The 11,010-nt window shown below is 56.2% G+C and overlaps 1 protein-coding gene across 1 annotated transcript; it reads left to right on the top strand.

Annotated features, from left to right (window-relative positions):
- Positions 1–344: 344 nt before the first annotated feature.
- Positions 345–10,716, top strand: CDK5RAP3 (CDK5 regulatory subunit associated protein 3). Its single transcript, XM_028521163.2, has 14 exons — positions 345–455; positions 684–729; positions 3,697–3,828; positions 4,180–4,280; positions 4,643–4,691; positions 5,405–5,583; positions 5,792–5,928; positions 6,151–6,295; positions 6,705–6,815; positions 7,209–7,296; positions 7,867–7,955; positions 9,566–9,771; positions 10,098–10,269; positions 10,371–10,716. Exons 1-14 carry the CDS (start codon positions 411–413, stop codon positions 10,434–10,436), a joined length of 1,566 nt encoding a protein of 521 aa, XP_028376964.1. The 5' UTR covers positions 345–410; the 3' UTR covers positions 10,437–10,716.
- Positions 10,717–11,010: the final 294 nt, after the last annotated feature.

Genomic DNA, 11,010 nt, shown 5'->3' with positions numbered 1-11,010 from the left:
AGCAAGACGACGCCAGACGGGAACAAGGCATTTTTAATGGCCTCCAGGTGCCATATCGGCGCTAGGACCCTGGCTGCAGACGCGTTAATCTGTGCGTTGAGGGCTCCAGGCGGCAGCGACCAGCTCTCGTGCGCCGCCTGCCGTGATGGTGCCGCCACTGCAGCCCTTCCTTGGCGCCCCTCCCTTCTCCGGGCCTGAGCCCGCCTTGCACCTCCCATTGGCTGTCTCCCGTTCTCCCGCCCTCCCCGGGCTCAGCCATTCGGAGCCCTGGGGTGGGTGGGGCTTGTGGCTGGGGGTGGAGCGAGCACCCCGATTGGCTCTGAGGAAAGCGGCGACGTGGCCGGAGGAGGCTGGTTTGTGCATAAGTTGAAGCTCTGCCATACAGGCGCTGGGTTGGTGGTAGGCGGGGCATGCCTGGGTCGTCGGCCGGAAGCAGAAGTGGAGGAAAGATGCAGGTGGGGGGACTGGAGCTGGGGAACTGGGGGGGCTATCCCGGGACCCCTGGGCTGGGTTCAGTTCATCCGTCCCTGACTCGCCTCCTCGGCCACCCTCCTGGGCTTGCTCGCTGGTCCCGGGCTGCTCGTTCTGGCCCCGCAGGGTGGCGGTTGTGCCCGTGAAATTAGCGCGTGAGTGGCACGCCCCCTCCCCGCGCTCATGCCCCTGTTTGTCGTGTTTCCCGCCAGGACCATCAGCACGTGCCCATCGACATCCAGACCAGCAAGCTGCTCGGTAGGGCGGGGTGTCCCCGCAAATCCATCTTTCAGGGGGAGTCCTGGTCCCTTGCACCCTGACCTCAACAGCTGGGAGTCCCGACGCCCCAAGGCCCTTAAGTCGCTGGCCATTCACCTCATTCTATGTCCCTCTCTGTGGCCTGACCTGTCTCACTAATAGGAGCAGGAAGGAATCGTATATAGTCTGTACCTAACCTGCGTTTTCTACTTGTAACATTTGTAGCGTGTGTTGTCAAACCTCAAAGACAGTCTTCAACTAAGTGGCAGATCTGAAATTGGAACATAAGTGTGTCAGGCTCCAATGTCTGTGCTTTTTGTATTAAACTGAAAAAAACGCCCTGGCTGGTGTAGCTCAGTGGATTGAGCACGGGCTGCGAACCAAAGTCTCGCAGATTGGATTCTCAGTCAGGCCACATACCTGGGTTGCAGGCCATGGCCCCCAGCAACCGCACATTGATGTTTCTCTCTCTCTCTTTCTCCCTCCCTTCTCTCTCTAAAATAAATAAATAAAAATCTTTTTTAAAATCTTTTTTTTTAGATTTTATTTATTCATTTTAGAGAGGGAAGGGAGGGAGCTAGAGAGCCAGAGAGAGAGAAACATCAATGTGTGGTTGCTGGGGGTTATGGCCTGCAGCCCAGGAATGTACCCTGGCTGGGAATCGAACCTGGGACACTCTGGTTCCCAGCCGCGCTCAATCCACTGAGCTACGCCAGCCAGGGTAAAAAAATCTTTTAAAAATCTGAAAAAACACTCTCCCTCTTTTTTCAAAAAAAAAGCTTCCAGTCTTCCCTTGACTTTAGGAAGAAGAGGGACATAGAACCAGTTGGAAATAAAGACCTTTCAGTGGCCAGGCCATCTGTCTCCCTGCTGTCTGTCTGTGATCTGCCTAACTCCTTCCCAGTTCAGAGCCAGGGAAGGATCTGTTCGTTCTGACCCCTCCAAGGGCAAGTGCACAGCTCTGGGGTTTTTACATTTTTTTTTTTTACTTACTGATTGATTGTAGAGAGAGAGAAGAAAGGAGAAAGAAACATTGATTTGATGTTCCATTTGTTTATGTGTTCATTGGTTGCTTCTTGTACGCGCCCTGACCTGGGATCGAACCCACAACTTTGGCATATTGGGACAATGCCCTAACCAACTGAGCTACCCAGCCAGGGCAACTCCTGGGTTTTTAAATGTTCATTGGATTAATTGATTTGTTGCCAGTTTTGCTGTTTGACTACCTCATTCCTTTGCTTCTAGTTCTGTGACATCCACAGAATTTTTCTTTCTGAAAAATCGAAAGGAATACAGCAGAGGGACAATAACGGTAGCTAGTGTAGGGCCCCAGTGTTTGGCCAGGTGGCAGATTTACTAATGAAGGCAGGGTTCCGAATTTCCCTCCGGGGGTCGTTTAGTCAGCCCTGCACAGGGGCCGCTTAGTTAGCTTCATTTCAGATTTGTCCCAGCTCTTTAGCATACGTGCACTTGGTGCATGAACTTGCCATTTGCCATGAAAAGCACAAAATAAAACAACCACCATTCATTGAGGAATTGCTCTGTACCGGCTTCATTGTTGGGCATTTGCCATTGTGAAAATGAAGATCACTAAGATTTACTGAGTCCTTGCCATGTGCCAAGCTCAGTGTTCAATGTTTTACCTACATTTTTCCTTACACTCAGTATCTTATTATCCCCATTAAAAAAAATTTTTTTAAGATTTTGTTTATTAGCTCTGGCTGGTGTGGCTCAGTGGTTTGAGTGCTGACCTGCAGGCTAAAAGGTCGCTGGTTCGATTCCCGGTCAGGGCATGTGCCCAGGTTGTGGGCTAGGTCGTCCGTTGGGGGGTGTGCAAGAGGCAACCCATGGACGTATCTCTCACATCGATGTTTGTCTCCCTCTCTTCTTTCTCCTTTCTGCTCTCTCTAAAAGTAAATTTTAAAAAATGAAATAATAAAAATGAACTAATAAAAGGAATGAATAATAAAAGTGAAATAATAAAACTAATGAGTAATAAAATAACTTTTTAAATTTTAGTGATTTTAAATTTATTTTTTTAAATAAATAATTTAATTTAAATTATAAATTATTATAAATTATTTGATTTTTTTATTTTTACAGAGAAGGGAAGGGAAGGAGAAAGGGAGAGAGAGAGAAACATTAATCAGTTGCCTGTCATATGCCCCCTGCCTGGGGCTCGAACCTGCAAGCCAGGCATGTGCCCTGACTGGGAATCGAACTGGTCAGGGCTTTATTATTCCCATTTTACATGTGCGGAAACAGGCACAGAGGTTGAGAGACTTGCCCAAGAAAGCTGATAATCAGAAACCAGGACCATGTGATCCACAAAGCCTAGCCCCTAGCTCTCTCCCACCGAGAAAAACATGCCTGGCTCTCAGCCACCCACGCCCTCTGCTAAAAACATAAGCCTTGGCCCTGATTCCAGAAGGTCAGCCACACCGGCATTCCCGTGTCTGGGGTGGTGCTTCCCTGGTAGGAACAGACCGGTGCTATCTAGTCTTTAGGGCGCTGTTGGCGCTAGGGGCTTTGCAGTTGTTCGCGCTCCCGGTACTTGGCATAACTGTCCTGTATTTTCCATTGTCTTGGTTAATCCCAGCCCCGAGGACGTGGAAGTTGAACAGCATCCTCTGTCAGGAAAGTTATAATTACCCCTGGAAGCAAAAATATTATGGAGAATTTAGAGTGGTCACAAGTGGCACTTTGATGTCAGGACCAATGTAAAGTTGTGCTTGATCCCTGCGCGGAGGCAATTGGTCTGTGAAGTCAAGGTGCCAAAGTCTGTTTAGCCCCAAGCACCCCCTCGGGCCGGTCTTTATTTCTGTCTTCGCATGACCCCCATCCCTTCACCAGCGTGAATGGAACTTGTAGCCACAGTCTTAGCATTCTTTCGTCACTTGAATGAGTGACGGAATTTCAGCTGGGTGACTGAGGAGGCTGTGATTTATGTGAGTGTCTCTCGCGTAGACTGGCTGGTGGACAGAAGGCACTGCAGCCTGAAATGGCAGAGTCTGGTGCTGACGATCCGAGAGAAGATCAACGCCGCCATCCAGGACATGCCTGAGAGCGAAGAGATCGCCCAGCTGCTCTCTGGCTCCTGTGAGTGCTTCGGGGCTACGTGACTGGGGCCCCCTCTTTCCCGGAGTAGTCTTTTGTCAACGGAGCTGCTCCCCCGTTGTTTAGCCATGGGGGCTGATCCCTAGAGAAAGAGATTTTGTTGGGGGTATAGCTGCTGGTTCCTTCCAGCACAAAGTGATGCAGGGGAGAGCTGTGTGTGATGGGAGAGCTGTGCATGATGGGAGAGCTGTGCGTGATGGGGGAGCTGTGCATGATGGGAGAGCTCTGCACGTGGACACTGCTGGCCTACGTGTGAGTCAGCACGCGTGTTGGCCAGAGGAGATGGGGAGGATGCTGGCATTCTCGAAGCCTTCGCTCCGCTTTGCTTTGCAGACATTCACTACTTCCACTGCCTGAGGATCGTGGACCTTCTCAAAGGCACCGAAGCTTCCACCAAAAATATTTTTGGCCGGTACTCTTCGCAGCGAATGAAGGCAAGTGTGGGCGGAGGGTGGTAATGGGATCGGAGCCTCTCTGGCCTCTCGGAGGATCCAGCGGACACGCCCACGTGGAATGTTTCCTGAACTTTTCCTCTGTCCCCTTCGTTGATGCCAGAAATAGCTCCTACCCGGGGTTTACATTTCAGACCTGCTGCTTTGGGGGATTGCTCGTTGGCGCCACACTCTTAAAATACAGTGGGTGGTCCAGCCAGCGGTACAAAGGAGGACGAGGAATTTGCGTTTGATGCGATGATGACGATGCGGAGACTGGGAGAGCGTCCCCCGTTCGGGGATTGAGCTGGGCTGTGACTGCTGAGTGCAGTTCTGACTCGCTTCCTGCTTCTCTTCTTCCTCAGGATTGGCAGGAGATCGTGGCCCTGTATGAGAAGGACAACAGCTACCTAGGTGGAGTGGCCCCGTCTGGGCATCCTGGTGTCCAGGACGCCGCTGGGGGAGCCCACCCCCGCAGTTCTAAGATGCGACTAGGCTTCTGGGAAGCACAGACGGGGGTGGGGGGAGAGGCTGGGCTGTAGCTGTTTGCAAGGCGGGAGCATAGATCCCACAAAGAGTGTTGGGAGGGGGAGGAGGGCCAGGCAGGTAATGGGTAATTGCCAGCCTGACCTGGCAGGTGTGTGTGAGTTCTCTACTACTGACGTCTTGATACGGGGAGTGTGGAGCCCCCCCCGCCCCCCCCACACAGTCTGCACTGCGCAGAAGAGGCATGGGCCGTCCTTGGGGCCCCACTGGGTGCCTGAAACAGTAACTGAAGGGCTGATTGTAGTTTGGGTGCGTTTTCTAACAGTATAAATAATAATAATAATAATAATAATAATAGCTAGTATTTACCAAGCACCTACTAAATACAAGGAATTATGCTTGGTGTTTCATATGGATTCCCTGTTTTAATCCCCACGGTCAGTATTACTGTCTTTGTGACACAGGTGATTCTGGACTAGAGAGGTTAAATGACTGTCTCAGGTCCCACCGAGAGGAAGGGGAGGAGCTTGGAGGCTGCCCCAGGCTCTCTGCCACCAAGCTGGGGTCCATGTGCGCGTGCCCCGAGGCAAGCTTGCCTTACGGGGTGGGTGTCTGAAATGCATTTCCCGGGCCCTTCCCAGTGGAACTCTCCAGCCTGCTGGTTCGGAACGTCAACTATGAGATCCCGTCGCTGAAGAAGCAGATCGCCAAGTGCCAGCAGCTGCAGCAGGAATACAGCCGCAAGGAGGAGGAGGGCCAGGCCGGGGCCACCGAGATGCGGGAGCAGTTCTACCACCTGTGCAAGCAGTACGGCATCACGGTGAGCGGGCGGGCTCTCACTGAGGTGGGGGGGCACCCGGGGGCCCCTGCCGTCCTCTGGGCCCTGCACCTTGGCGTCTGGGTGCCCTTCTCAGCCTGCTCGCACCCTTTATGAGCCAGCTTCCCTCCAGTCTTCGCAGGTTTCCTTCAACCTGTCGGGCTCCGCCTCCCACCGCTCCGTGTTAGCCCACTTGTTTCATCCTCTCCAGGGAGACAGCGTCCGAAGGGAGCTGCTGGCCCTGGTGAAGGAGCTGCCGAGCCAGCTGGCCGAGATTGGGGCGAGGGCGCAGTCCCTGGGGGAAGCCATTGACCTGTACCAGGCCTGTGTGGAGTTCGTGTGTGAAAGGTGAGGAGGGCCTCGGCTTCTCGCCTGCCGGGGGGACCGTTGGCCTCTTCTCCCTGGCTCTTCTCTCCTCTCTGCTTGTATCTTTCCCAGGTGATACCTGAGTTTTAGTTTGCACACTTGAACCCATGGGGCTTTGCTCATCGGACCTCAGGGCCCGGGCCACAGCCCACAGCTGGCTTCACGAGTGGGCGGCAGGAGGGTCAGTTGTGTGCTCTGTTGCAGTGCCGGAGAGCAGGTGTTGCCGATGCTGCGATTCGTGCAGAAGCGGGGAAACTCCACGGTGTACGAGTGGAGGATGGGGACGGAGCCCTCCGTGGTGGAGCGGCCGCACCTCGAGGAGCCTCCAGAGCAGGTGGAAGAAGATGCGGTAAGACAAGCTGAGGGAGAGCTGCCCCCCACCCCCAGCCCAACGCCTCACAACCTGAACTCGGGGTCCCAGAGGAAGAAAGGGGGGTTTTGTGTGAGAGGCTGCGGGCAGAAGGGCCAGAAGGCCCTACTCCCTTAGTTCTCTGGCCTCCTTGAGGTCAGAGTGTAGGTGAGTGCCGGGCAGTCTCAGCAAGCTGGGTGGCTTTGAACTAGGAACCCTTCAGTTCCACGAGCTCTCCGAAATGGGCCTAGGGGAACCCCAGGCTCTTTGGGGAGCTCGGAGGCCACCGCCTGGAAACAGTGTGCTAGCTGGCGCCCCCTCCAAAAGCAGCGGATCCCATGGGGGGGGGGGGGCAGGCTCCTTCTTCACACCTGCCGTCCGTGAGCCGACGCTGTCTTGCTCTTCCTAGATCGACTGGGGCGACTTCGGGGTGGAGGTGGCTTCTGAAGGGACTGACCCTGGCATCTCAGCCCAGGCCGCTGGCATCGACTGGGACATCTCCCTGGAACCGGACTCAAAGGTGAGGATGCCCTCTCGGTCTGTCTCCAAGGACTTTCTGTGGTTACTGCTTTGGCGAGAAGAAAAGCATCGTGTGTGTCTTTAAGGGCATCACTCAAAGCTCACGGCTCTCAGGCCAGGTGTGGTCCAGGGGGACGGAGCTCCCAGAGTAACTTATCAGAGTCCTGACCTCCTTCCTCCTGCTGTTTGGGGCAAGGCGTGGGGGTGTCGGTGGGTGGCAGCTCCGCCAGCAGGGGTGAGGGTGGCGGCACTCACGGGCCCACTCTGCTGTCTCCGCCACTCGCCTCAGTCGAAATGTGCGGGCGTTGAGCTTACCGAGGGCTTTGGTTTATCTCAGCTCCCTATGCTGGGGACATTCTGCCAACACCCCTGGGGTTCTTTGCTGTCCACCCAGGAAGCCGGGGATGGCGGGATAGACTGGGGCGACGATGCTGCCGATGCTGCTGCTTTGCAGATCACCGTGCTGGAAGCCGGAACCGAGGGTGAGTGCACCGCCCCTGCCTGAAGGCCCCCATGGCTCTAGAAACCAGAAAAACTACATTGCGCAGACTGGGCTTCTCACACATTTGACTATGTTGATGAGGGTGTGAATGCAGGGGGACAGAGAGTCCTTAAAGTTAGGTCTAGAAATGCTTGACTTTTTGATTGTGGGTCTGCCATTCCCGTGGCAGGTTCCAGGAATGCTGATAGGCTCTTAAGTCAGGCCCGCTCCCGCTGAGAGGCTGTAGCAGCGCTGTGGCCACTAGAGGGCAGTGCAGGACGACACTTCACCTCCCGCTCTCCCAGCGTGAGGACTGGCCTTTCCCCTCCTCAGAACCCAGTTCGGGGGTCCTCACCCTCCGCTCCGGGTTGGCAGTAGGGTTGGCAGTAACGCCTGATTAAGGCCAAGACATGGGGACGGGCGAGGCTTCCTCTTTGCGTTGGAACAGAAAGCGGCTTCAGTTCAATGAATCCACGTCCATATCAACCCACCAGAGCTTCTCAAACTTGGGTGGAGGGGGGTCTCCTCCGGTCCTCAGCTCCTTTATCACTTCTCTGTCTCTTCCTGGCAGCTCCGGAAGGCGTGGCCAGGGGCTCCGATGCCCTGACACTTCTCGAGTACCCCGAGACCCGGAATCAGTTCATCGATGAGCTCATGGAGGTACTCTCCTGCTCTGGGGGAGGTGTGGGGAGGCCTGGCGCCAACCAGCGTGGGGGGCGTCGCTCCAGACCCGTGGCCTGGCTCTTCCTGTTTCTGCGAAGGGCGCCAGAGGTCTGCTTGTTCTGGAACGGGGGCGTCGCGTATCAGTAGGATGCCCCCCATTCAGTCAGCAGGTGTTTATCATGCCCCTCCTAAGCCCCGGGCCCTGCCCCAGGTGCCGGAGTTCAGCAGGGAATGAGGTAGTCCAAGTCCCTGCCCTCCTGGAGCGTGTGTTCTAGTGGGGAATGCGGCCGAGAAGCGAGGCAAAGTGAAGTGGGCAGCACGGTGGGCGTTGACCCACGTGCGGGGGAGGGCAAGGCAAGCCAGGAGGCAGGCAGGGGTTTTTGGGCTGCCCGGCTTTCTGTGGGATGGTCAGGGAGGACCAGGTAGTGAAGGGGAGCAGGAAGGCGAGACCTGCAGGGGTGCGAGAGAGCCGTGCTGAGGTCCGGCCAAAAACTCTTTGTCAGAGAGAGCATGTATGAAGGCCTGGAGATGGGAGTGCGCATGCCCTGCACGTGCTCCGTGTTCGGTGGATGCGGAGGCCGACATGGCAGCACCGGGAGCTGGCACAGGTAAAGGAGGCCAGAGCCAGAGCGGCGAAGGGTTGGAACTTTGGCTTGTGCTCTGAGCGAGCTGTTGGAGGCTCTGAGCGGGTTCGGAGCCACATGACCTCGCTTGCGTTTCATTCAGTATTGTCCCTGCGGCTAAGGTGTGGAGCAGCCCAGAGGAAGGAGCCAGTGTTCTCGGGCCATCTTTGTGGGACTGGGAAGCCGGGGGCCGGCCCTTGTGACTCTCTGGGCCTGGTCCCTGCCCAGGAGCCTGATGGTTGGGGAGAAACTCATGGAAATGCTTGTCCTCACCAGTTCTATCCTCTTTCTGCCCAGAGAGTTCCCTCCGAGCCTCCATGGGAGAGAAGGGTGAGGGGGATCAAGTTTCCATGGTTGAGTAAGGATATGTGGCTGGGCCCTGGCTGCTGTGGCTCAGAGGGCTGAGCACCAGCCTGCTAACAGAAACGTTGCCGGTTCGATTCCCGGTCAGGGCACAGGCCTGGGTTGTGAGCCAGGTCTTCAGTTGGGGGCATGTGTAGACATTTCTCTCCCTTTCTCTTTCTCCCTCCCTCCCCTCTCCCTAAAAAAATAAGTAAAATCTTAAGGGGGAGGGAAGAATGTGGCTGGTTCTTAGATTCTTTTGAGCCCTTTCTTCTTCCGGGGCTCCTCAAACAGGGGTTCTGTGCCGCGAGTCTCATTCCTTCCACGGAGAGAAAGTCCCTTCACTGGGGCCGAGGGGACCCTTGAATCTCCACACCCTCAGTTATCTGATCCACAGGCGGGGGGAAGCAGCGGGGTCCAGGGCCAGGTGGGGCTGAGGCAGGGGAGACCGAAGAGGGGCAGCTCAGGCTACTCCCAGCTCTCACGGTGCAGCTGGTGAGTTTCTACAACAGAAGCGTTGAGAAGAGAGACCCCTCCTCACCCGGAGTCTAACCTTACACCTCAGTCTTCCTTTTGAGCAGTTTGAGGGCCCGGCCTCTGGGTTGTCCTCTCGGTTTGACCCAAACCCTCCTTGGTCCTCAGCTCGAGGTCTTCTTAGCCCAAAGAGCGGTGGAGATGAGCGAGGAGGCAGACGTCCTGTCCATCAGCCAGTTCCAGCTGGCGCCCGCCATCCTGCAGGGCCAGACCAGAGAGAAGATGGTTGCCATGACGTCGGTGCTGCAGGACCTGATTGGCCGGCTCACCAGTATTCGGATGCAGCACCTGTTTATGATCTTGGCCTCACCAAGGTCCAGCTCTCCTCGTGACGTTGGCTGTCCAGGGACCTGAGGCAGGGTTCCGCCATCTCGAGCAGCCCCGAGCCCTCGTGGTCTTCTCCTGGACCCCTTAGACCTCGTCCCATGACCGAGTCCCAGCTGGGGACACAGATTCTCCGTGGGGCAGGGTGGGGTGGTGCTTTGATGTATGCAGGGGTGGTAACCCTTACAATGAAGGGGGGAAGGCCGAGACCAGTCGGGGCTTTGGTTTCCGGAGCTGCACCGCCCCAGCCGTTGAACGGGAATGCTCAGGTTGCACAGCTGCCCTGAGCGCTTACCTGAACGCCCTCCCTGCCCAGGTATGTGGACAGAGTGACCGAGTTCCTCCAGCAAAAGCTGAAGCAGTCCCAGCTGCTGGCGCTGAAGAAGCAGCTGATGGTGCAGAAGCAGCAGGAAGCGCTTCAGGAGCAGGCAGCTCTGGAGCCCAAGCTGGACCTGCTGCTAGAGAAGACCAGGGAGCTGCAGAAGCTGGTAGGACAGCAGAGGGAAGCCCACCCGCTGGGGGAGGGCCCCCGGCGTCTGCAGAGTGAGGCCCCTCTGCTTCCCGCCTACTTGGCATCGCTGTCTTGCAGATCGAAGCCGACATTTCCAAGCGGTACAACGGGCGCCCCGTGAACCTCATAGGAACCTCTCTGTGACACTCTCCACGTTCCCCCTGCTCATCCCCTGGGCCTTCAGGACGGAGCTGGGACAGCCGGGGCTGATGTCCTGGGGCCCTTCCCGGCAGGAGGCCAGGCCGACTGGAGGGTGGAAAGCCACATGCTGGAACCATCGCCCAGGCGGTGACCTTGGCATTCACTGTACTCTGCAAGAAGCTGTCCTGATGGGCCCTGTGGCCTGTCAGCCTGAAACCAGCCCCTGCTTCTCGCCATCGAGTTGGACTTAATAAAAGAGGAAGAGACTCTGGCTTCATTCCTGGCAGTTTCGACTTCTCTGGGCCTGGAGTTGAGGCCACGCACCTGTTTGCATGGGGTTCTCGGTCCCCATTCCTACAGAGAGCCGGGTTAGGGACTTTCCCTCTCTGGGTGTCAGGGAGGGCCCAGGTTAGCACCTACAAGTGGTTCAGCCAGGGGCTCTGGGGTAATCAAGTCATTTGGGCCCCTTTCTCACCGCAAGGCCCAGCCTGCCACACTCAGGTCGGGAGCCCGAGAGGAGCAGTCAGGTGGCAGCCTCGCTGGAGCCGGCAAAGCCGTGTCTCCCTCTGACCACAGC

Source organism: Phyllostomus discolor, chromosome 8, assembly GCF_004126475.2.
Source record: "Phyllostomus discolor isolate MPI-MPIP mPhyDis1 chromosome 8, mPhyDis1.pri.v3, whole genome shotgun sequence".
Lineage (NCBI taxonomy): Eukaryota > Metazoa > Chordata > Mammalia > Chiroptera > Phyllostomidae > Phyllostomus > Phyllostomus discolor.
The sequence above is the reverse complement of the archived record's forward strand: the minus strand, read 5'-3'. Positions and strand labels throughout refer to the sequence as shown.